Below are 23,800 nucleotides of genomic sequence, written 5' to 3'. Positions count from 1 at the left end.
CGTCAGCTGTTTCCTTCCGAATATGACTAGTCTTTTATTGCAGTGAGCCAACGACGACGATGACGGACTTGGATTATTCGATTGACGAGAATCGGCCGTGGGGGAAAGAATCAACCATGGGGAAAAGATTGACGAAAATCTACCATGTTGTGAAACAGAGGCTGCGAATCCCAAATCAACGACTCCTAGCTCATAACTATTCCTTGACACCCACCCTCCGTTCGCATCCCGGGGTTTCTCCTCCACCCTCCACCGCTTCGCATCCCTCACTTCAGTTTCTCGTGGCAGCTATTGAGCTTAATAAACATTTAAATCGAATACGCATTGAAAATGCTATTGAATGGTTAGCAACAGCCCATACTCCTTCTCTCCGCTCCACTCAACCTACGCCGTATATGAGGCTCGCCGTAGCGCCGGAGCTGTAGGTAATCACACTCGGCGCTCCCTTCGTCCCTTCGTGAGGACCTCCAATCGCTCTACGAAATGCCTAAACTCAAACCTTCCCCGTGATCATGATGCTCATCACAACGTCGCATGTGTTTTCACCCGCTCCGCCATGTCTCTCAAGGACTTCTCTTGCGTTTCATCGCGCATGCAGCCGCATCCCGAAACTCATTCTCGGTCCCCTACTTCATGTAGAAGCAGAGCTGAGTGGACCAGCGGGTGTGATGACAACCTCGGGCTTCTGGTCGAAATCTTCGCGCGGGAGAGGTGTGTCGACGATCTGTTCGGCTAGCGCCAGCGCCACTGGGTGATGCGTGTGTTTGATGAGAGTTGACGAACAGCTGATGCTCATACATCCCACATCATCTCACCTGTCTTCGGAATCGGCCTGCCCGCCAATGCGGACCATTCCGCCACCTTCGCAAAGTAGCGATCGTAGTACCTAGAAAGCGCGACGGAGGGCAAACAAAAATGTGAGTTTTATCGAAAACGTTTCATTTTTTGGTTGCCCTCCGCTCAGGCTTCCAAGACGTATGCGATACATCATCTTTCCGGTCTCGGAGTAACTCGGTTGGAACGAGTGTATTCCATATCTCCCCCTCCGGCCGAGCGCTGCGGTGATCACCTCCCACCCCCGCCCTTGCCTTTGCCCGCCCGCGACCACCACCATTTGCTCGCTCCCCGCACGCACAACCATCCCGCATCGCCAGCAACGCCAACTCACCCCTTTCCATGCCCCAACCTCCATCCCTCCCGGTCGAATGCCAAGCCTAAGGGGGAAAACGTATTATTAACGATAGATTTCCATAGGATGTATTGAGACGTTTTCGAAGGTTCTAGGCCGTGCCAATGTGCGTGCATCATGCTGGGCGCGGCGCAGGGCTGGGGAGGGGGTGCGGGTAGGGACAACCCCGATCAGTAGTGCTAGTTGACACATACCTGGCACGATGATAAGATCGAGCCCGTCTTTCTCGAGCGCTGCGAACGTCGGAGGCAGAAACGTCAGGACGGGTCACCATATTCGAAGCGCGACGTTGAGACATCGAGACAAATAAACTCTGCATTCCACCTCAATGCGACGCGACTCCTTACCATTCTCCCTAGCTTCCTCCAACGGCGGTTCAGCGATGCCCCATTTATTCTTCGGTAGCGATCGGAAGTCTTCTAGGGATGTTAGGCGGACCATGTCCTGTGTTATCGTCGGGAAACCAATGGGTTACTGCGGTGGAAAGGGATGCAGCCGTCGTAGAAGAAGGTGATGGGGACGTGAAGAACGGGAGACAGGACCGCGAGGGGCGCCTTCAGGAATGCATGCAACGCACCATGTTGTTTCCGTCGCAGCGTGGAATGTAACATTGCTTGCCTTTAGGGAATGGAAGGAGAAGGAAGTTATGAGGAGGACAGGAGCGCAATGAGGGTCTCGCAATGACCTCGCAATCCACATGCATCAGACGGTGGATGCCGCGCTTTGAGGGGGTACTCCTCGGCGTTGATTCCGGATCCAGCTCCACCGACCAAAGGCGTTTCGGTCTATGCTCATTCACTCCTTCAATTGACATCTCCATCTTCCCACATCATCCCCAACCGCTCGCAAACCCCCTCCCCCTTTCAAACACCTACCCCTCTTAAACAAATCCGTCACAATCTCCTCCGTCTCAATCTCAGCCGACACGCCGCCGGTCATGGTGAGGTAGACACTGACGCTTTCGGACTGGCGGTACTCGCGCAGGTTGAAGAGGTGGGTGAGGACTTTGCGTGCTAAGTGCATGGAAGAAAGCGACGGGGGGTTTCAGTGCGCGCACGTAAACGCCCCTTCTCGTGGTGTTGTTCGGTCATGGAATTCTGCGAGACGTTGGAGTCCCGGGACCTTCTCTTCGTCGACCATGTGCAAACATCCTCTTGTGGAAGCCATCCCAGCCTCGTATCTCCACCACCTGCCCCAGAGGTCGTTCTGTGGACCCACCCTTTCTGTTCACCCCTCCGACGCAAAGACCTCCATACCATCCAATCCACAGTACTCTCTGTCCATTATTCCCCTTTTCCCATCCCCCTCGTCGTTCAAAATATCACGCCCAGCCCCGGCACATATTCTCCCCAACTCACATTCGTCCTTAACGACATCGGGAGCCAGTGCGTTAAGACGAGCGCGGACGTCTCCGCGGAGGGCGCGTTTGAGGGCCCGGATATGCGCTGAGGTGTCCATTGGTTCCAGACACAGTAGCGTCGCAGAGTAAAGTATATGTGAGAGTGAGTCCTACGTCCTTATGGGTGATGTCCTTATAGGTGATGTCTGCGCGGCCATGATCGTGGAGGTGTTCAAAGGTTCAACGCGTTTGGGACAGCGATTTCACACTTTCCCATTCCCAATCCTACACACAAGCGCAAATGATGTCCGCAACACACTCCCGCAAACGCAAACCCACAACGGACGACGACGACGCCATCATCGGGCTCGCCAGCTCGTCCTCCTCATCGAGCCTCAAACCGGCAACCAAGAAACGGGTGCGGATCGGCGGGGCAGAGTTCCAGGATGCTCCTGCGTATCCCCCAGCTGGGTTCGGGGGGGACGACGAGGAGGATGATCAGGAGGAGGATTTGGAGACGAGTATGTTGGCGTTGATACGGGTTGCATTACGGGAGGAATTGGGCGAACAGATACTGAACACGTCTGTGTTTTTCTCCTGTTCATAGAAAAAGGCCGTCGCGGAGCCGTCAACCTCGACGGCTACGACAGCGAATCCGACTCGGACTCGGACAGCGGTGCCCCAGCCGCCGGCGGCGAAGACGACGACATGTTCGGCAGCACGTTCGAAACGCCGCAGCAGAAAAAGAAAAAGAAGAACGAGCCGACCTTCCTCAAACGCGACCATATCGAAGGGCAAGAGTGGGGTGACGACACTAACGGAGATATGGATGAGGATGAGGGTGATGGGGCCGATGGGGCGGAGGTGGGAGCAAAAGTGAAGATAACACCCTTCAACATGGATGAAGAACTCGAAGAAGGGGATTTCGACGAGAGCGGGCATTATATCCGCAAGAAGGATGAGCTGCAGATGCATGATAATTGGTTGCAGGGGGTGACGAAGGATCAGATCGAGAAGGTGAGTGTATCTCTTACATCGCTTTGGCATTGCCCCCCCCCCCCCCCCCCCCCTTTTCTTACAATATTTCGAACGGATAGGCAAAAGCAGCACAAGAAAAACAACTCGCCCAATCCACAACCACCTCCGACGACGCAGAACTGGACACGATAACCGACCCGAACCATCTATGGCTAAAAGCGATACATTTGATGAAGCCGGGGGAGAATATACCCAAGGCGTTGAGACGGCTCGCGGGGCCGAAGACGGCGAAGGCGAGGTGGAAGAAGAATGCCAAGAAGGGTGGGGAGGGGACGGGGAACGGGGATGGAGTGGTGAGTTGATGGGATCGGGGTGGGGGTATGTGGTACCGAATGGGTGCTGACGATTTTGTGGGTTGGTTTTACAGGACCCCAAGGCAGCCGAAAACGCCAAATCAGTCGCCCAACTCACGTCGTATGTCGACAAGCTGATGGGGTTGGGTGTCCTAGGTAAGTTCCCCAGTATTATACCTCCAACTTTTGTCACAATCCATCAACCACAGGTATTCATTTCGTTTCATTTGTTATGAACAGACGCCTACGACCTCCAATATGAAGCCGTCGTCCGACAACTCCGCGCCGCGGATCTGTTGTACGAGGATTGGCAGCCGCCCGTCGAATAGAGGCATCGCACGTCACATGTCCTCTCCTCACATACTCCTCCCCACCACCACCTTTGACCAGTTTCCAACTGTATCTTGCCTTTTCACCCATCTCCGCCACCCGTGCGTCGGCGGGTACTGTACATATACCAAAAGTGGCGAATCTTCATTTGTTGGGATCCACGTATACACGTTTCACACTGATCTATTACCCACCCAAAAAAACCCTCCCTTCCAAAACCTTTAGATTACAATTGTGGCACTGAACCACACATCGGTCATCTCGAGAGAATGTCATATGGTATCGCATCGTATTCGTTCTCGTATCATATCGTTTATCGTCCAAAATTTGGATCATGATGCCTTCCATACCAGCACGCCCTACAGAGAAGAAAGACAGGGATGTTAGCTGGTTGTATATCGTAGGCATCACACGCTCGCGAGGATATATGCACCATCTCTTACACAAACACCCCAACGCCCCGAACGCAAGCACCAGTTCGTAGTACGTCGCACTCACCAGATTCCCCCCAAAATAAACATACAACAAATTCCGCATCTCATGCGTGACCTCGAACCCGTACCCCTCGCCCACGACGGCGTGCCAGGAGTTGCCGCAGCGTTTGTCCATCAGTTCTTTGATGTTTTGTGCGGCTGCCTATCAGTGCGACGTTCAGTCGGACGAATCAACGAAAAACGAGAATACCCATAAAACGGGGGAGATGGGATTCGAAAGAGGGTGATTTTCGTTTCCTTTACCTCGAAATTCCCCGGATGCTTCTCGACGGCCGTGACGACCATATCCACGGCTTCGGTGCGGAGTTCGTCGGCCATATCGCACACCTATCCCCCCCCAAAAAAATCACATTCTTAAGCCCCCCTGGTTTCCCGTCATGCCCCCATCAGCTCCGTTTCCCGCATGCTACGAGTCTCTCCCCCGCTGCGGGGAGACTGGGTGTGTTCGCACGCGCTTGCCTGCGGCCTGGCAAAATGCATACCTTAACAAGCGGGTAATTGAAATTCTTCTTCGGATCCTTATCCTCCCCGCCGCCCGCAGCCGCGCCCGCAGCGTTCTTGTCCCCGCCCGCGGCGAGGAGGTTGGCTGTGCTGCCTGCGTCTGCCATTCGTGTACGTGCGTGTGGGTGATGAGAGTTGGGGGGTGCGATTGCTGTGACGTGAAGGAGGGGCGACGCGTCTTTTTTTGGGACTTCCAAGACATCCCCCCTTGCGAAGGCACAGACTAGACGCACCCCCGCAGTGTTCTGCATATGGTTTCCATCCTATCCCTGTCACATCCGATATTCGCCCGTACCCATGGGAATCATCATCGCGTGTGGAGAAGAACGGATCGGCCACCTCTCGCCTCCTTCCGGGTAAATCAACGGGAGTTTAGCAGAAACGGACTGGTCAGTATCGGGGAATATATTGTTTAGCGGAAATCCAGGGAGGATTCAAATGCACCAGGGAAAAGAAACCGGATAAGGGAAACGTCAGCGCAGGCTCCAATGTGTTGTAGAAAAGGGGGGTATACTGTATATATGCAAAAAAAAAAAAACATCAAAAAAATAAAGAAGCGAGCAAACGCCTTATAAAAAATGTCCGACCACGCCATCCGCCTACTCAACCAGCTGCACACCCTCCGCAACCTCAACCTCCCGGTGCGACTGCACCTCTACCCTATCACACCCACTTGGGCCCTCACTAACCCACCGACTCTTCAGCACCTCCTCGATCGTCGCGCGTTTCGCAACGTCGACGGTGAGACACATGTCAAGGACTTCCATAAGCGCTTCACTTCTCCCCTCTCCGTTCGCTCTTCCCCTCCACCTCCCCGCCTCCACCTCCCTCGCATCCCCGAACGGCCGCCCACCAAACCCCAACGTGAACAGCAGCACGCCCAGACTCCACACGTCCTGCTCGGGGCCCCTATACCGCTCCCCCCGCACAATCTCGGGGGCAGCGCAGTACAGCGTGCCGTGAAACGATTCAAACCACTCCTGTTCGCGTTCGGGGACATACGCCGCGTTGCCGAAATCGATCAGTTTGACGGATAGTGAGACCGGGTCGGTGACGACGATGTTCTCGTCTTTGATGTCGCGGTGGACGATGTTGTGGGCGTGGAGGTACTGGACAGCGTGGCATATCTGGGTGAATATGTGGTGGATGGAGGGTTCCGGGAGGGTGGGGTTTTGATGGATTGTTTCAAAGAGGTCGCGGGAGTGGCGGCGCGGGGTCCTGGTTTTGTGTGGGGGGGAGGGTTGGTTGAGGTTGACGAGGCGGTAGATGGGGGATGTGGTGTGTTGGCGTAACGTGGTGTTCGCGGTGGAGGTGTTGAGCAAGAGCCCGCCGGGGCTCGTGGCGATGGTCGCAGCCGGGCTGGTGATGGTCGGGTCAGTGAAGGAAGATCCGTCCATAACCACGTAGAAGAACCGCTCGTCCTCAAAGCAGTCCAGGAACTCGACGATATGCTCGTGCTTTATCCGGCGGAGGATGTATATCTCCAGCGGCACGGTCCCGCCGAGCTGGCGATCGCGCAACCAGTGGGTGACGGGGATGCGGATCTTGTACATGAATTTGACTGCGACCTGGCGGCCGTCCTCGATGCGGCGGGCGGCGACGACGAAGCCGGTTGCGCCTTGGCCGAGTTCGGCGGTCACGCGGTATTTGAGGAGGAAGCGTGGGTGCAGTTTGTGTTGGGAGAGCTCGCGTTCGCTGACGGTTTGCAGACGTGTGGTTGAGGAGAGAGGGGAGGAGAAGTCGGGCGCGGATTGAGAGTGCATCTTGTTGAGCGTTGAAGGGTCTGTCTCAATCGCCAGGGGTGACGAGACAACTTTGATCCGGTATGGGTCTACGCCGCTGCCCTTCGGCCCTACATTCACCGCATTCCCACATCTACACGGTGTTGCCTTCGTTGGCGTTGTCGTCGTGGGGCTACCACATCGCTTCCCACCGTCGCTGCAATACCCCGAATCGATCCTCGAGCAATGTGGCGGCTCGTTCCCTCCAAACCGATGCACCGATCTATACCCCGCCGCAAAGTACCCATCAGCAGGTGGATTGTGTTGCGCACCACCGCCGGCGGCTCTTGGGCCCTGATCTGACAACCCGCGGCCGTAGCGCATCTGCTTGCGTTCCCCCAGTGCCGACCGGGAGCTCGAGTGGTGGAGACTTGGTGAGTGTATGGAAACAACGGTCATATTTCAGTGTAAGTGAGGTGTGGAAAAATCGATAGAAACTTTGATGGAGGTCGTTGAATACGGATATCGCCGTCTGTCAACGTTCTCAGTGTATGGGAAGTGCAGCCGGAATGTCAACAGATGCCGAATTTCGTTCGAAGTGTCAACAGAATTGCAAGAACGTCTTTCTTTCCACCGCCCGTCGGTCGGCAAACAGTGTGGTGGGTAGGATATATACCCCACAAACACCGCTCCTTTGTTATTCCCAATAAAGTGGACAGTGACGTCGTCGGAAAACTGTCGAGTGAAACAGTTTTTACGAGATTCCTGAGCTGTGACTCTTGTGAGTAATACTGTATCGGGAGTGCGGAACAAGGGTGGGTGGGTGCACGTTTTTGTTGTCAGTGGTCGGTGTGTGTGTGGTATGCAGGTATGTTGCCCGTTGCGAGGGTGCGAGTAAAAAAAGTAACTGCGAAGTGATGGGCGCTGCGGGTGTCGTTGGGCCGGGAAACCGGACGGTGGGCGTGTTCGTATTGTTGGGACAGGTTGGAAGGCGGGGATGGACGGGGGCAATGATTCTGAGCGATGGTGGTGGTGGGTTGGGGGTTGGGAGTTGCTTATTCTGGAAGCGCTCGGTCGTCTCCCTGTTCCCTTCCCTGGCTGTTCAGCGCACGAGACCTTCGTCCTCCGCGGCGTGCGAGCAGTGGATGTAACTAGGCTGCGCTTAAAACAGAACAACGACGGACGGCGCCTGTCAGCAACAATACGGGGATTATTGAACGGAGCGTTGATCGAGACGGGGAGTGGTGGGGCTCTGTCTAAAAATAGGAGGCTCTCGTTGGCGGTCGGGGAGCCCCGGGAACAGAACAGACGGTTTGTGGAGTAGAATGCCCTGCCCTTCCCATGCATGCAGAGTCCCCTTCGTCGTCGATGGAGAAAGCAATATCGGATGTCTCATCGGCAACTCCGATGAACGCACATGGTTTGTGCTCCCTCGTCCCTTCCGTCCCTTCTTTTGGCCAGAGTGGGGAAACCCGACTGACACTCCGCTACCGGTGCGGCGCGCGGAGGATTTGGGCGCTCGCAACGTTTTTCCCCAGCTGTCATTCTCTCTCTCTTACCTTTTTTTATGATATGATAGAGCGAAAGTTCTGGTTGCTGTGGCGACCGAGGCAGCCGAGCGTCAATTGTCAAAACTTCAAAGCTCGAATGTCCTTCGAAGGTCAGCGAGGGCGAGACGATCGGACTTGCTCTCCTATGTACTGTATGTACTCAACCCAAGCGTCTCGTCTGTTTTCCATCTATGGGACCCCGACGGGATCCTCTCTGGGGGCCACTGGTCACGTTGAGACCGGTTTGACGTTCGTCCCCAACCACAAGGCGACAGTCAGTCTAACCAGATCACCCACCACATTCTCAACTGGAAATGTTTAGAAACCTCGGAGAAAGAAAGAGACACAACCAGATCTTGAAGACATCAGAAAGTCCGCTGCCGATCCCTCCTCGTATGGATACGACTGGGAGACTGGAGAGTTCCGATCGCTCTGCGCGCGTGAAATCGACATCGGTCTGGGCCCGTCTCTCGCTGTCCATATAACGCACACGCACATCACATTTCTGTCATCGTCTGCGTCTTCATTTCTCATCGATATGGGACGAAGCCCTGCGTTCACTGTACAGTACAGTGTGATGACTCTGATGAGGGCTTGTCAGGACGATCGCTGTCATGGCTGCGTATTGGGGGTTACGAGGCATGTCGATCCATCTCAAAGCGTTGATGGGCGAAGATTAGGATTTTACGAGGGAGATGCGACTCTGACAGATTAGGATCGCTAAAACAAAAGGCAGACAGGGATGACGCGTTTGTTGCCTGATCTTTTCCTTCTCCTACCCCACACTCGGACAAGCCCTGTATGCATTCAATCGGACGAGTCACTCATCGCGCGTTTTGACAAGCGGAGAGATTAAAACACGGTCACGATGAGAACACGCAAACAACTGTTTTGCAAGCCACGTGCTTCGACTTGTAGCCACTGGTTTTTAATCTGAGAGGCCCGGTCACGTGCAGCCCGAGAGCTGTCGTCCATTCAAGCCAAGCGATTCTCCCAAGCGCAAGTGCGAGGGTTCAGAAACAGAGGATACGGGGGGATGTAAGGACAGTCCGAAGATGCGAAGGAGGGGCAGGAAAAGTCCGTTGCGTTTTTGTGGAGAGGGGAGCTCTGCCGGTGGTTCCGTCTACATCGTGGAACGGAGGGTGGCAGACGAGCATCCAGAATGAGAGATTCGGGAGTTGCGGGCCGACATCAAAGAGACCCGAGGAGCACAAAGAACGGAGCATGTGAATAAAAACTTGAGAGCCCGGATCTGTTCGACATTGGATATAGGAACAATCTGGGAGAAGATCCGACATTGCCACAGATGCCTAAATTACGGATGCATCTAAATGTGGGAAGCCGACACTAACACCTCACTCGCGTATCTGCCAGGACCCCCACTTGGAACTCCACGCGCGCCCCCTCCTGCGCTTCCAGGTGTGAGAACCCCAGACGGGTGCGCGTGCCCGCTCGCGCCCAATCCCCTTTCCAAACACATCGACACAGTGATTGCAGCTTGACTATGCGGGTTTCGTGAAGCTGGGATCACCGCGATTGCCGACTGTGGGTGACTTTGTTTTCACTTTGGAGGTGGGGACGGTTTGCGAATGCTTCAAACGGTTGGAGAAGTGTCGAGCGGCAGTTGCACTTACACCAGGGATCAGCTGGGTATGCCATCCCGCCAAATGGCATTCAACGCCGTCCAAGCTGCTCGCACAGGCTCGAATGTTCATGGGGAGCGCCACTACATAGCATGCAAGCATGAGGAGCGCCACCAGATACCATTCAAACAGGTTCCCCTCCCACCTAGAGTCATCCCTGTCAAGTAAAGAGCCGTCGATGCATATCCACCATTGCTGAAACATTTATGCTACCACTGCTCATAAGCGAAACAATAAAAGAGAGAAAAGTCGCAAACGGGTATCTCCCTCTGTGTCAACCTTGGGAGAGCTACCTATTTGCTCGGTAAAGACCAGGACATTGCGAATCCAAGTATTGCGGTCGTCCGCATAATGTTCCTGAGAGCTTTTGGTGAAAAAGGCGAATCTGGTTGAAACCAAAAAGGTTTGAGGAAAACCAAAAAAAGAAAGGTAAAAAGAAGTGCTTCCAGTCCGGGAATCGAACCCGGCTCTTCCGCGTGACAGGCGGAGATACTAGCCAATATACTAACTGGAATTGGATGATAATGCAACTCCTGGTTGTGAATATAATCTATTCTCAGGAGGACGAATTGGAGAAACGGAAGCGACTGACTGAACTGGTCAACGCTGAGGTCAACGATTCCCCGGAGCGGAACTGCTACTTGACCAAGAAAGGGAACCGACAAGTCGATACCGGCGTTGATTCGACTGATCCCATCCCCGCGCGGAAGAAGCCGAGGGTTGATTGAAAAGGTCCACCTGGAAAGAGGACACAACCAGAGCTACACGATGCGTTGGCCATGGGCCCATGGACTACTGGACGGATGATGTTAGGTTCCTCACATGGAACAGGTTTCCCTTGTTGCCATCCCTACATCCGGTGGTTCAAGGGCACCTGCACCTCGGGAGGAGATTTCACCACAAGCTTATCAGTGCTACGCAGCGGCTCACCACGATCTGCTCAACCAGCTATATCTGAACAAGATCGATGGCTACCTCCAGCCAAGCTTTCTGACGCTCGTGCACCATATGGCCATTGCCGCTCGAGAAACCGTTCCACCTAAAGGCATGGCTTTGGTCGTAAAGCAAGTCAATAAGTTGAGCAACTGGCCAGTGTTGTGGTGGGAAAACTTGGAAGTCATCCGCCTTGTGACTCGCCAGGTACCCATTCAAGTCATCATACATAGAGGCGGTATCAGCCATCCGTATCTCAAGCTGACCGTGGCGCTCCGACTATTGGAGCAGTTCATGCCGCTGCGGCAGGCGGACTTCTTCAGACTGAGCGACGACGGGCGCCACTTTGCCTTACTTTTTCGCGAAACCCAACGCAAACGAACGGCAGTGAGGGTGAGGGAATACGCGGAGGCAGGAGGGAGATAGCGATGGAGGATATGGTAGTCGGTGGCGGCGGTGGGGGGCGTTGGGTAGCCGGTGGTGGAAGGTAGAAGGCATGGATGGTGGGGAAGGTGGGTGAAAGGTATTTGAGGTACGGCAGGCGTGTCCACTACCATGCCTCAAAACAAACGGAACCGCTGTGTTGATACACCTCTCAACATCTCTCCTAATACATCCTCCTCAGACATCCTGCCCCACCATACTAGCCCATTCTCCCGGGGCCGGTCTGTCCAATCACGGTGGGTGGGCGGAGGTTTCACCGAGCAGGAGTCCAGTAAATCCACAGCGCTTGCCGACGCGCACGTGTATGCAAGCTCACAGTTCCGTCGACGCACGTACACCCCACGCCGGCATACGAACCAACTGATCCTCCCTCCGAAGAAAATCGGGCATGGGGAACCCACCGTATATGTACGCCATCCTCGAAGAATGGTCTTTGGCTATCGTCCGAAATGTCCGAAAAACGCGTGCAAACAGCCAACGCGTGCTTGACGCGTTTTCCACTCTTTTACACAAAAGGCTCGGTCATCGCTCGCGCCACCGCATAACCGGCGATGCTAAATATTATCGGTATGCGAGGTTGGCCCCCCACCCGCCCGCAATTGCAAACCCCTCTTTCTGCAGCTTAGAGCTCAGGTTTGGCGGAATCGGGGAGTTTTGCGAATGGATTCGGATCACTTGCACGTTGTTTAAAGCCGAAACGTTCAACGAATCTATCTATCCAAAAACACATTAATGCCCCGGGAAACATAGCTACGTCTCCCTCGTGTGAATTGAAGACTTCTATGCATCCCCCCATTCTACTTTCCACCGATATTTATGCCTCTGGGATTCGTTCTCAAATTTGAAGGTCATTTTCGCAATGATACAAAATGAGCAAAACCGCAGCAATGCGGGCAGCAATGCGGGCGTGCGAACAGGCGGGGTAGGTTCCGGGTGATTCTTCGCAAGACATTCGCGGATCTTAGCAATGTCTTTCAGCTTGATCGACCCCATCTGCATCCAAACTCGCTCGACGTCATCGATCCTCGTAGACGTTTTGAACAGAGTCGAGCGCACGACCTCGAATGGCACCACAGTGGACAAAGTGCCCTGGGTGAAAAACAAGGATTCCAATCCAATGTTCTCCCATTCTTCCTTCAGCAATTTCGAGATTTCTTCGTGCGCACTCACGTAGAGGCGGCTGACTGCATTGAATGTCCGTTCGAATCTATCCTCGCCCGTACAGAGTTTGTTTTGGGCCATCTGCCATAGGACCGTTTTGTCGTATCGCGCGACGAACCCCCAGAAAGTTGCTCCTATGCCAGGTTTTGCCAGGTTTTGCCAGATTCCCGTTTGAATACCAGCAAAAGACTACGAAACATTCGAGCGTCTTGGTAAGGATGTCCGCATCACCGATAAATGACACGAATAGCTGCCGTATCAACTAGAATCGACAGGGCGTCAGTACTTACAGTTTTTTCCCACACTCAACCCACGCTCTGTCTCGACGACGACGAGACTACGAGACGACGCCGAAAACAGTCCAACAACCCCCTCCTTCCCCCCAACGATGATGCGAAGACACCGATGATTCATTCGTGTAATGATAGTTCTGAGGGCATTACTACCATCTTCATTCGTACGCTGTTGACTGTGACGCTTCCTGTCAGATCGGAGGCCTCGTCGGCCTCATGACGATACGTGAATGAATGCCGTCAATGCCTAAGGAAACCACTCTTCCAATCGCAGCAGCGGCATCGATGCCGACCCTGTGGGGTCATGCATGGGGTCATGCATCGCCAGGAACCGCCAGCGACGCTAGTCAACAATACCACACGCCGCCGCAGGGGACTTGCTAGGCTAACAACAGCAGCAGCTGGGGCCTTCGCTCTGGTGGACCCGACGCGTCCGGGAAACGCGATAGGTGGATATGGAGGCTACGGCAACGCTGGTGGTACTCCGCTGCCCCGGTTCTTTGATGTCGCGGAGTCGAGTAAGGGTATAGTTTCCGGTGATCTGAATGTTCTCTTTCAACACCCAAGGGACACCATCAACGTCCCTCCGTTCCAGACGCATGCCATCGTGGGAGTTTCGATCGTTTCGGAGTCTAAGCCCTCCCACGCTAGTCGATTGATCACCTAAGGTCCTTGTCGACGGTTCGTGAACGGAGAGAGACATACAGTGATGTGCCGCTGGAACTCCACTGGTAATGGTCGTGATTCAGTCCGGCGAGCCTAATCTCGAGAACATCATCCTCGTTTACCGCTGATGCCTTCGCACTTGGTGTCTCGGCTCTCCATCGGTAGACGCTGCAGGGCCGATATCGCCGCCTTTGGATTTCGACGCATCGGAAACCGGGTCCGCGCGAGGGAATACGCGGATGATGGCTCGCAAATGCGGATCGGGCCCTTTGTTTCGTATGCAGAGCGGTACGGGAGAAACGAAGTGCAAGGTGCGGCCAATCTGCCATATATGTTTCCTCACAGAAGTCGTCCCCGAGTGGTTCCCACCGCGCCTTGCTAGGTTTGCGGTTATCCGGACGCGACCGTCTCGCGGCAATGTTCAGGGTTACGACGGTTCCGCATGCTCTTGTACAATTCCTCATTCGTGCCGCGGTGGCCAAGATCTCGCTTTGCCGCTCACCATTCGCCGCCTTAGTAAGTTCATGACGGAAGGCGTGGTGGTGCTGGGACAGATGCAGCCGACGAGCACGGCGAATATGCGCAAGGAGTCCGCGCTGACCACGCACGTGGCGTGGCGTCCATCAGTCAAGGCTAGGAACGCCCGCTATCCCCGTATCCACGAGCAGGTAGAAGAGGTGGCTGCAATGCGTGGTCCTTGAACGCCCCAACAAGCCTGTCCAATAATGTTTCGGACTTGTAGACAAGCTTGGCAGGATAGTGCGGATCAATACCTATTTCAAAGACAATAAGCTTTCATCAGAAAGACTAGTACAAAAGACCCTTACCTGCACGACAGAGAATCTCCGAGGCAGTGTACACTCCGACCCCACTCCACACTTGCTGATTGATCAAAAGCTCTCCGTTCTCTAACATAACTGGATCATTCTCTTGATGGTGAAGTGCAATACGACGGTGGGTGTACCGCGGGCTGGTTGTGGGCCCAATCTATCCAGAAGGTCTAGACGCAAGCCATCCGCTCCTGCATCCGGATGGTAACAATATGAGCCACGGTAAGTCTGCGGACTGTCGCCGAGACTTTTCTTCCGCATAGAGCTCCGATCGTTTATTGCGTGTACTTCAATGCGCGTGTGTTGTACGGCATCCTGTCGGCCTGCCCGGACACCGTCCCACCCGCCGCGCTGAATCGCAGATACGCCGCCTACCGACCGTGCGAGCAAATGCCTCGATGCTCCCGAGAGCCCCAACAAGGCCTTTGCTCGCACAGCTGGTTTTTCCGGTGATATCAGCCGTCGTCGCCACAGCTCGTTGTTTGTGATTGCTTCCCACAAGAGCACATGCCTTCTACGGGTCTTCGGGTGACGCTCTCATTCGATAAGCGTGGTTGTGCGAAATGGAATTGTGTGGGAACGGATGGGGAGGGTAAGTGTACGGGAACAACAATGGCGGGTTCGTAGGAGGAGGAGCGGTAGGGCCGTGGCGGGGTTGTTCTTGCTAGCGTTCCTGTCACTTGATGTTCGCCTGCGACCGCAAGCCGGACCCGTTTCACGAGAATTTTCGCATCCTTCATATGTTGGAGTCGCGGAGTGCGCGAAGGCGGTGATGAGGAGGCGAAAAAGTACGGGGTCTGCGTCTGCGTATACATGTGGGCATGTTGCAGTTAATGTTGCTGCGTTCTTACGCTCTCTCGGATACAGATGCCGGCATGTCAGACTGCCCATACGACTGCTGTTGCCGGTAGTAGTGCTGTTGTCAGGCGGTCGACGGCGGTGACTGCCCATACATCCCCTTCCCACGGTACACAATTTGCCAGGCGCAGGTCCAGTCTGCCGTGTTTTTTGGATCTGTCTTCCCTTTGCAATGTCACGGCATAGCAAGGTGGCCGCCGTCCTGCCCCTCCCGTCGGCCCCATTCCCACCATGCCCATTGAAACTTCCATTCCCATCCCCATTGCGCGTCCCATTCCTACTTCCAGTCACTCCCCTCCTCATTGGTTCCGCATACCGCTCGTGCACAAAGATTTGCTGGAGCGCAAGCGTAGTAGAACATATCCGAACGTCCAGCTCCCTCATTGCTGTCTTCGCAATAGTTGTTGCGAAGATCGCCACAGTCGTGTTGCGTGTACTGATGTCGATATTTTGCGTTGCAACCATCCATAATCCCATTCCCCGCTCGCCTACTGTTGCTGTGAAGGCCACTGCTATTGCTGGTGGAACTGTGCCTGATACTGGTTGTGCTGTTCCTGCCATTGCTGGGCCTGTTCCACCTGTTTCACATTAGAGGGAACTAGAAAAGTTAGTTTGTGGTAGATTATTAACCGGTGAACAGTGGTAGAAGAAGGACGTACGTCTCCACAGCAAGCGGCGTATTGCGGGCTGCAACCCGCACATCTGCCACTCCCGGTGTTCGCAACCACCACCAACGCTGACCTCCTCCATCGCAACAGGTACCACAACCTCATCGACAACCATTGCATTAGCCGGGACAGGTATTGCGAGGGTCATCTTAGTGCTACTTATATAATATGTGTTTCTTGCCAGACACCTTGCATTCATCAAGGCGAGATGGCCGAGTTGGTCTAAGGCGTCAGGTTAAGGCCCTGATCTCTCCGGAGGCGTGGGTTCAAATCCCACTCTCGTCACTCTTTTTTCGCTTTTTCTCGAGTCCTGCTGTCACAACGTTTTGCTGCATATGTGTGTGCCGATTTGCGCAACGAACACTTTGGAAAACGTATCTGCCGTATATGCCATGCCGTCAATGCTTTGTCACTTTGGAAAACGCATCTCACGTTTGCGTCCATATGCATGAATCCACTCTCCGGACAGCGGCGAACCATGGACCGGGCCAGGCGTATCAGTCGTCAGTCCTGTTTCTCCGTGCTACAGTACAACAGCGCATCCCCAAAACCTTCGGTCAGATTATTTTCATATTCAATATTCGTCTTGTGAGTAATTGATGTACATGGAAGCGACAAAAGGGGGGAAAAATTAAGAAAGAGAAAAAAAAAAAGAAAACGTCGAAAGAAAGAAAAGTGTTGCAAGTCAAATGCATGAAAAGAACAGGGTAGGCGTCGACGCCGCGCGAATGGAAAAAAAAAAAAGATGGGGGGGAAACTAAACAGATGTTCTCATGAATTGCCCCGAAACCGTTTGTTTTGTTGCGGTGCGGATAAGGGGGAGCCGAAAAGGGGTGGGGAAAGGATCGGCGAAAGAAACGTCCCGGGGGTGGGGGCGGAACCAAGGGTACTACTGAAATGGCGGTGGGGGTACTGAAAGGGGGTTCGGGGGGAGGTGTGCGAGTGTGTCGATGGTGGTTGATAAGACACAGATGAATGTTGAATCGAAAGTGTGTGATGGCGTGAAAGGGGGTGGAGTGTCGAAAAGATGAATTGTGCGTGCGTGTGAAGGGTGGATACATATGCTGTACAGCGTGGGGCGTGGAAATGCAAATGCAAAAGGTGACAGCGTGACGGTGTGGTGTGGGAAATGCGGGACATGCATGAAGGAGAGAAACCCCAAAAAAACGAGGGCTCCATCGGGGAGCCCCAGTGAGTGCCCATCTCGTCGAGTCGAGTGGCGGGTGAAATGCGAGTGCGAACGGAGAGAGGCGACGCTGATCAAGTCGACGATGTGCGATGGGGGGATTTCAAGGCGACGCTGATTAAGTCGGGGTCCAAAAAGCTTGATATGGTCGATGAAGTAGGAAGCGGGGCGTCAACACCCCGCATCGGGCTCCATGAATGCAAAATAACACATTCACATAGCCAAATCCTCCTCAACATGCGTAATAGCACTGATAAACGCATCCTCCATCGTCGTCGTCTGCTGCAACGACTGCTGGGCGTCCATGCCCATGCTCTGCATCCCGGGGGCCGCAAACCCCATCATCGCCTTGCCATCGTTCGCCAACCCATTGAAACTCGTCCCGTCATGCGCGTTGGTGAATTCCGCCAAGACGTCGGCATACTCCCGTGTTCCAGGGATGTTCGTGGCGGACCCACTCAGGTTGTGGGTGTCCATGGTGATGAAATCATTCAAATTCATTTCCTGCGTTTGTGCTTGTTGTCCACCCGCGTTCGGATCGTCCCCCATAGCATTGTTGGTGAACTCAAACCTCCCCGGCTCCCCACCCTCCTCCTCCGGACTCTCGAACGTCTGCTGCGCCAACGGGTGTCTCGGCTGCTGCTGCTGCTGCTGCTGCTGCTGCTGGTGCTGCTGCTGCACAACTCCACCGACACCATAAGCCCCATTCGCATACCCCCCATACATCTCAGCATGCCCGACAAACCCAGCCTGCTGCCCCTGGTACGGACTCGCCGCAGGATGCGGGTACTGCGACAGGGCCGGTGTCGAATGCCTCCTCGCCGAGTTCATATTCAACATCATGTTGCCCACATGATTGCCGTGGGGGTTGTTGACCCCGCCCGCACCCGCACCCGCGTACATCCCCGCGTTCTTCATCATCAACATCGCGCCCGCGTTCCCCACCATCGGCTGCTCATACCCCGGGCTGCGCGCGCCGCCGCCCAGTCCCGACGAGGCCATGTACGCCGACGCCGCCGCGTTGCTCATCTGCTGTGTTTGCTGCTGCATATGTGGGTGGTACGTATTCGCGCGATAGAATGATGGTCGGCGGTTAGGGTTGTAACTCGGCCGTCGGTTCCTCAGCGGTGCCGTTGGGTGGACCGGTAGCGTCATTCCCACAAGCGTCATCGCCGCGGTGTTGTTGTTGGTGGTCGGGAACCGTGTGACGGCGTTGATGTGGGGGTCCATGTTGCGGATAGCTGCCCATTCAGCTAAGAGTGAAGCTGAGGGGCCGCGGATGACGTGGCGGAGGATGTGGGTGGCTTGGGTTGATTCGGTGAAATCGCGGCATTGGGTCCATTGGGGGGGTGTGGGGGTGGGGGTTGGGGTTGTGGATGTTGTTGTTGGGGGTGCGGGGGCAGGGGCGGAGACAGGGGAGGGTTGGGTGGAGGAGGAGGTGTTGGAGGGGATTGCGGCGGGGTCGACGGGGGACGCGGACGCACTTCTGCTCGAGTCAGCGGCCGGTTTCACGGCCAGTGTATCCGCTGGCTCGTCCTCCGATTTGGGTTCCGTCGTCGTTGGGGCATCCGTAGTACTCGACGCAGCAGCGGGTGTTGCAGTCCCAGCCTGCCCCGGCGCATTACAGACCATATAGAACGTCGGGGGCATCAACAGATCCAGATTCATCTGCGCCGTGCTCGCATCCACTTGCTCATACCACGCAGCCATGATGTGCGTGAGCGGGACGACAATCCTGAACCGCGCCGCGCCCTCCGCAATGGTGTACACGACCATGCGGGCGCCGTTGACGGGGAGGTTGGGCATGCCTGCTAGGCTCGGGTCGGTGGGTGTGAGGTGCACGGTGACGATCAGGTCGTCCGAGGCGATGGGGACGCGGCGCCAGGTGCCGATTGTGAGGGAGTCGGCTGTTAGGCGGGTAGTTGCGCGCTTTGCGCTGGGGGGTTGCGGTTGCTTCCAGGGGGAGGAGGGGAGGGAGGAGGTTGGGGAGGTTGTTAGGCCGTTTACTGATTGGGTGTCGGGGAGGAGGGTGTCGAATAGGTTAGTGGTGGTGGTTGTGGTGCCGTTCAAATTGAGTTCCGCAGCGTTGAACCCGGTAAGGTCCATCCCGTTCGTGGACTTGTACCCATTATCGGGTGTGAGCGCGCCCGAATGCGGGAGGGCGGAATAGTCGATACTATGCGACCTGAACAACCCGGGCTTGGCTCCAAACACGAACGCGTTGGCTCCATTCGAATTGGCCATCAGGGCGTGTTGCTGTGCCATTGTGTAGGCCTTTGACGCATTGGGGTGGACCGGGGACACCGATGAGTGGTGGTGCATGTTGATGTTATCCGCGGAGGGCAAGACCGAGGTATCGATGTCGATGTTGTTTGGGTCCGCCGACGTGTCCGCGGCCTTCTTCTTCGCCATCAACTTTACCTTCGCTCGCCGGTTCTGGAACCAGATCTGCACGGACCGCTCGCTCATTTGCACTTTATGCGAGAGCAGTTCGCGCAGGTGGGCGTTGGGCGACGGATGGGTTTTGAAAGTTTCTTCGAGGATGGCCAGTTGTTCTGGGGTAGCGCGGGCTCGCTTCTTGGAGACGTGGCCGGGTCGTGGGCCCCCGCTCGCTGGTGGGGCCGTGGCCGGCGTTGAGGCGTTGCTGTCGGTGGCTGGTGGCGTCGCTACCGTGATGGAAGCCTGGGAACCTCGCCGGGCTGAGTCCGAGTTTGTGGGTGGTAACCCGCCTGCTGGAGGTGTGGCCAAACCGTCTGGAACGATCGTCATAGACAGGTCACTAGATTGCAAATGGAGAGAGCGCGCATTGAGCTTAAACATTCGGTACGAAGAGTAGATTCTAAAACTCTCACACTGAGGCCAGCGGCGGTACTTACGTTTGACTCTGATGCCCCACCCCCAACCCACCAAGTCCCTGCGCAGCAGCATTGGCTTCATTCTCATCCTCCTCCGGCAAAAACCCCAACGTCGACGCCGACGTATTCGCAAAATGCCCAAAGGCAAACTGCTGTTGCTGTTGCTGCTGCTGCTGCTGCTGCTGCTGCTGCTGCTGTTGCTGTGCTTGCGTCTGTTGCTGCTGCGCCATATCCATCCCATGCGGGTTCATCCCAAAATAACCATACGCGGCCGCCTGTTGCGCGGCACTCATCCCCGGCACGGACGGGCTCAACGTCGCCGCCGCCATCGCCGCGGCCGCGCCCGCCACCAACGACGAGTTGCTCGCCGTCGAGGAAGTGGACAGCCGCCGATCCCTCAACACGTCGACGGAGAAGCGGCGTTTGGCCGGTGGCGGCTGCATGTCGAGGGAGTATTCAAAGTCCTCATGGTGCGGGATTGCGCCTGCGCTGGCGGCGGCATAGTGGTAGGGGAGGGGCGAGGTGAGCGGGGTTGTGGGGGTCGTGACGAGGTGGTGCGGGGTTTGGAAGGATTGTTGTTGGGAGGGGAGTTGAATGTGTAGGTTGCCGAGGGAGCCCGGGCCGATTCGCCCGGTGGGGGTTGCGGCGTAGGGGGGTTGGGGGTGATGGTGGGTGTGCGGGTGTGGGTGTTCGGCGAGCATGGGATGGAATGGCTGCTGCTGCTGCTGTTGCTCCGGTTGCTGAGAATGCTGCTGAGAATGCTGGGACTGGAGGTGTGGCGGGGGTGGCGGGTATTGTTGCTGCTGTTGCTGCTGCTGTTGCTGTTGCTGTTGGTGGTGGTGGTGGTGGTGGTGGTGCAATTGCAGTTGCTGCTGGTGAAAAGCGTGCTGCAGCGCCGCCGCCGACAAGTCCATGGTTGCTTCTTATTATCTCTTTTCTCTCTCGCTCGCCCTACACGCTTTCGCCGGTACTGCAGCTGAGTTTGCGGCCGGAACGGAACACTGGGGGCGGGCGGGCGTAAACTTCGAAGAGCGGCTTCGTACCCCCCTTGTACCAGTGGGATGTTGTGGTGGTTGTGTGCGTTGAGGAGGAGAGGGGTGTGAGAGTGTGCTGTGCGAGTGCTGTACGACGACAGAAGCGAGGAAAAAGCCACAAGACGCAAGCAAGACAGGGAAGGAGAGTGTGGCGAACCACTACCGGCGCAAAGAAGGAAGAGTGCAGCGCCCTCGATCAAGGTGGGTGGGTGGTGGGTGTTGTTGTCGTTGAGCGGGATGAAGCCTGGGCACCTTTATCTTGTGTCTGTTCTGTCTGCCTGTCTGTAGCAAGAAGAGCAAGAAGCGCAAGGGGCCAAAGAGAGCGGCGCGCCAATCCGTCGGTTCGCTCTCTCTCAGAGTGCAAAAGATGTGGGGTCCTATAACACACACACAGACTACTACTACGTCCTACTACGTATTCAGACAAGAATACTCTCCCAGCTGCGTACGCGATGATGACCGCCGTATATGTCTCTCCTCTCTCCCAGCAACAGAGTGAAAAAAAAACCACGATAGATAGGCTCAACGACGAGCCGTAAGCCGTGGCGGAACTGCGTGGATTGAGAGCCTGATGATGCAAATCCCTTTCGTCTGGAACTTTTGCCGGGCTTTCCGGAGGTGTACTACTCCTGCAAATGGGCAAGGGACTCGACCACAGAGTGTCTATCCTCCGGCGTCACTTCTGCCGGTTGGCGATCGTGGGGCGTTGACGTCCAGACTTGCTTTTACCGGCTGGGTGTTGCCGTACTGTCGTATGCGTGATGTGATGTAGCGCCCACTCTTTGATTTGATTGTCGATCGCGCGAGTAAACTGGTGGGTGGTCGGAACCTTGTTCACACAATGGCAAGCAGCCTTGATTCGGAAATGAGAGCTGCATCAACTTCGGACGGTCGTAAAGGGCCTTGGCTCGTCTCCCGAGCCCACCGCTATGTACTTTGTGCGAGGCAGGAACTCCCTTCCGTCTCTCCGAAATTCCCAAAGTGGGCAGCGTTACTGTCACTTGGTGTGCGAGAATTACCACCTCCGACACACTCTCAGAAATCTGAAATATCGCTTCGGTCATAGATATGTAGAGTAGAGCAATGCCCGCGGAGTAGAGGTTTGGACCACATGGACAACGGTACGAAACTCGTCAGTAGTAGGTACAGTACAGAACGCATCAGTAACGCGTAGGGGGCGACAGACGTGTCCACATGGGTAACGCCGTGTCTCAAGGTTCGTTTCCGATGCACACGGCTCGGGAACCCCAACGCAGAACAGGAGCATGATGACAGCCAACACAGACATGCGGATACGAGGGATATTTGCCCGCCATACTTGTGAAGGAGGGAAGGTATGCTTCTTCTGCCTCGACATACATATACAGTATGCACACGCCTTGTCTCTCTCCCGACTCTCTTTCGCCTCTGGGAAAAGACGCTCGCAGTCTCCCAAAACGCAGTCCCACACCTCCTTCTCACCCGGTGCTCGGTCCCTCGTTACCGCCTTCCAGACGTCCCAATCGGCGAGGAACGTTATCAAAGCGGCTTGTGCGACGTTCAAAAAAGCGCCCTCGTGACGCGACGCGATTGCGCTCCTTTCCTTTGTGGCCATAATTCTGGGCCAGGTTTGTGGACCACCTGGATACATGTGCTCATATCTCCAGACGACCCGAAAAGCAGTGGAGGCCGCAAACTGTTGTATGAGGGAACCGCCGGAGCTCGGTGCGACCGCGAGGAAATCGACAGTTGTTTCTTCTGCCGTCATTCTGGCAAGAGACGAGACATCAACCACGACACGACACCAACGTCGCACTCATCAGGGCTTGTCGCGGAAATGAAAGTGGCAGAAGGTGGGTGATACAGGCGGCCGGTTTTGGCCGTTGTGCGTGCATCCGTAGGCTTATTACATCCGCGGATGATGAACTTGCAGGGTTGATCTGGTAACTGGTAAGGGCACCAACGGAGGTGTGGTTGGGGAGTCGTGGCTATCGTGGACTGCCGGCATCGGCAGCCAATCGAGGGGGAAACGTGTTCAGAAGCACGAGAGTGGACGCCGCCGAGTTCGACAGCGTGCGTGTGGTTGTCGAACGAGTCAAAGCTTGCAGGATCGTCGGACCCTCCGAACCTGGCCAGACCTCATCATTCCACAACAACAAATGCCCAGCGCACGGAATCCCAACGTTTCGCTGGGCCTGAGTACAAAACATCAAGAGCAATGAGCATGCCCCCCTCCCCCCGCCCGTAAATCATCTGCATCGCATCCACACCCGGAACGCGAACCGCGAAACTGCCACGGGGTGATTCAACATCCCGAACAGAAATGGACCGAGTCTGGAATTTCGTTTATCCCTCGCAACGGTGTATACACGGACCGGTAGGAAAGCATACAGTACTTATTCTTGACCTGCCTTAAAAGGAGGGGTGTTCGGAAACCGCACCCCCGATAAAAGGGAGCCCGCGACCCGTTCCGCGTCCACCAAACAGGCCCCCACAGCAAAGCAAACCCACCGCGTCATGGCGGGGGTAGGGGAAGGGGATGGATCTGAGCACTCTGGCAAACCACCGAAACCTACCCCGGTCGTGCAGGCGGAGGAGAGACGGAGGAGCCGTAACGACACCCGCCTCGCTTCTGGGATCCCGGAATGGGGACATCTTTCATCTTTCGCGGAGACGGTGTCCGTGGGCGGTGCTTTTCGCTTGTAGGCACCTGGCACGATTGCCGGGCGTTTGTTGAAACTTGCAAAAAGCGCCGATATTCATCAGCCTGCGTGTCCCTGCCCTCGAATGGATCA

The 23,800-nt window shown here is 55.5% G+C and overlaps 8 protein-coding genes and 2 non-coding genes across 10 annotated transcripts; 3 read left to right on the top strand and 7 right to left on the bottom strand.

Moving 5' to 3' along the window:
- Positions 1-631: 631 nt before the first annotated feature.
- Positions 632-2,647, bottom strand: EV422DRAFT_571587 (uncharacterized protein; the record flags this gene model as incomplete). Its single annotated transcript, XM_053073009.1, has 7 exons — positions 632-747; positions 816-886; positions 1,169-1,214; positions 1,384-1,422; positions 1,537-1,608; positions 2,065-2,202; positions 2,548-2,647. The coding sequence occupies 7 exons, from the start codon at positions 2,645-2,647 to the stop codon at positions 632-634; spliced, it is 582 nt and encodes a 193-aa protein (XP_052921586.1).
- A 138-nt stretch (positions 2,648-2,785) lies between these two features.
- EV422DRAFT_280863 (uncharacterized protein) lies at positions 2,786-4,317 on the top strand. Its single transcript, XM_053065957.1, has 5 exons — positions 2,786-3,049; positions 3,136-3,545; positions 3,626-3,859; positions 3,934-4,015; positions 4,100-4,317. The coding sequence occupies exons 1-5, from the start codon at positions 2,830-2,832 to the stop codon at positions 4,186-4,188; spliced, it is 1,035 nt and encodes a 344-aa protein (XP_052921585.1). The 5' UTR covers positions 2,786-2,829; the 3' UTR covers positions 4,189-4,317.
- Positions 4,318-4,521: 204 nt separating this feature from the next.
- Positions 4,522-5,291, bottom strand: EV422DRAFT_500999 (dynein light chain type 1-domain-containing protein; the record flags this gene model as incomplete). Its single annotated transcript, XM_053068165.1, has 4 exons — positions 4,522-4,548; positions 4,688-4,825; positions 4,927-5,010; positions 5,166-5,291. 4 exons carry the CDS (start codon positions 5,289-5,291, stop codon positions 4,522-4,524), a joined length of 375 nt encoding a protein of 124 aa, XP_052921584.1.
- Positions 5,292-5,783: 492 nt separating this feature from the next.
- On the bottom strand, positions 5,784-6,947 carry EV422DRAFT_501004 (kinase-like domain-containing protein; the record flags this gene model as incomplete). Its single annotated transcript, XM_053068167.1, has 1 exon — positions 5,784-6,947. The coding sequence occupies one exon, from the start codon at positions 6,945-6,947 to the stop codon at positions 5,784-5,786; it is 1,164 nt and encodes a 387-aa protein (XP_052921583.1).
- A 3,593-nt stretch (positions 6,948-10,540) lies between these two features.
- EV422DRAFT_t139 lies at positions 10,541-10,612 on the bottom strand. The gene has a single exon. It is a non-coding gene; the product is annotated as a tRNA-Asp (tRNA).
- A 115-nt stretch (positions 10,613-10,727) lies between these two features.
- EV422DRAFT_280683 (uncharacterized protein) lies at positions 10,728-11,497 on the top strand. The gene has a single exon (XM_053065956.1). The coding sequence runs from the start codon at positions 10,921-10,923 to the stop codon at positions 11,455-11,457; it is 537 nt and encodes a 178-aa protein (XP_052921582.1). The 5' UTR covers positions 10,728-10,920; the 3' UTR covers positions 11,458-11,497.
- Positions 11,498-12,114: 617 nt separating this feature from the next.
- Positions 12,115-13,203, bottom strand: EV422DRAFT_280659 (uncharacterized protein). The gene is made up of 2 exons (XM_053065954.1): positions 12,927-13,203; positions 12,115-12,825 (listed from the first exon to the last, which is right to left on the bottom strand). Exon 2 carries the CDS (start codon positions 12,715-12,717, stop codon positions 12,256-12,258), a length of 462 nt encoding a protein of 153 aa, XP_052921581.1. The 5' UTR covers positions 12,718-12,825; positions 12,927-13,203; the 3' UTR covers positions 12,115-12,255.
- A 1,533-nt stretch (positions 13,204-14,736) lies between these two features.
- EV422DRAFT_280661 (uncharacterized protein) lies at positions 14,737-16,031 on the bottom strand. The gene is made up of 2 exons (XM_053065955.1): positions 15,943-16,031; positions 14,737-15,861 (listed from the first exon to the last, which is right to left on the bottom strand). Exons 1-2 carry the CDS (start codon positions 15,983-15,985, stop codon positions 14,963-14,965), a joined length of 942 nt encoding a protein of 313 aa, XP_052921580.1. The 5' UTR covers positions 15,986-16,031; the 3' UTR covers positions 14,737-14,962.
- Positions 16,032-16,153: 122 nt separating this feature from the next.
- On the top strand, positions 16,154-16,236 carry EV422DRAFT_t142. The gene has a single exon. It is a non-coding gene; the product is annotated as a tRNA-Leu (tRNA).
- Positions 16,237-19,552: 3,316 nt separating this feature from the next.
- On the bottom strand, positions 19,553-19,714 carry EV422DRAFT_487384 (homeobox domain-containing protein; the record flags this gene model as incomplete). Its single annotated transcript, XM_053067396.1, has 1 exon — positions 19,553-19,714. A coding segment is annotated over one exon (162 nt), but the record flags the coding sequence as incomplete, so codon positions are not given.
- Positions 19,715-23,800: the final 4,086 nt, after the last annotated feature.

The sequence above is a fragment of the Fimicolochytrium jonesii genome (assembly GCF_025526975.1).
Source record: "Fimicolochytrium jonesii strain JEL569 chromosome Unknown EV422scaffold_35, whole genome shotgun sequence".
Classification (NCBI taxonomy): Eukaryota; Fungi; Chytridiomycota; class Chytridiomycetes; order Spizellomycetales; family Powellomycetaceae; genus Fimicolochytrium; species Fimicolochytrium jonesii.
The sequence above is the reverse complement of the archived record's forward strand: the minus strand, read 5'-3'. Positions and strand labels throughout refer to the sequence as shown.

Bases quoted from the DNA above. Each gene is read 5' to 3' on its own strand.
- EV422DRAFT_280863 (XM_053065957.1), top strand. From the start codon at position 2,830: ATGATGTCCGCAACACACTCCCGCAAACGCAAACCCACAACGGACGAC. The intron at 3,546-3,625 runs GTGAGTGTATCT...TCGAACGGATAG, and splicing joins CGAAGGATCAGATCGAGAAG to GCAAAAGCAGCACAAGAAAA. The intron at 3,860-3,933 runs GTGAGTTGATGG...TTGGTTTTACAG, and splicing joins CGGGGAACGGGGATGGAGTG to GACCCCAAGGCAGCCGAAAA.
- EV422DRAFT_280683 (XM_053065956.1), top strand. From the start codon at position 10,921: ATGGAACAGGTTTCCCTTGTTGCCATCCCTACATCCGGTGGTTCAAGG.
- EV422DRAFT_280659 (XM_053065954.1), bottom strand. From the start codon at position 12,717: ATGGCCCAAAACAAACTCTGTACGGGCGAGGATAGATTCGAACGGACA.
- EV422DRAFT_280661 (XM_053065955.1), bottom strand. From the start codon at position 15,985: ATGTGCGGGTTGCAGCCCGCAATACGCCGCTTGCTGTGGAGAC. The intron at 15,862-15,942 runs GTACGTCCTTCT...AATGTGAAACAG, and splicing joins ACGCCGCTTGCTGTGGAGAC to GTGGAACAGGCCCAGCAATG.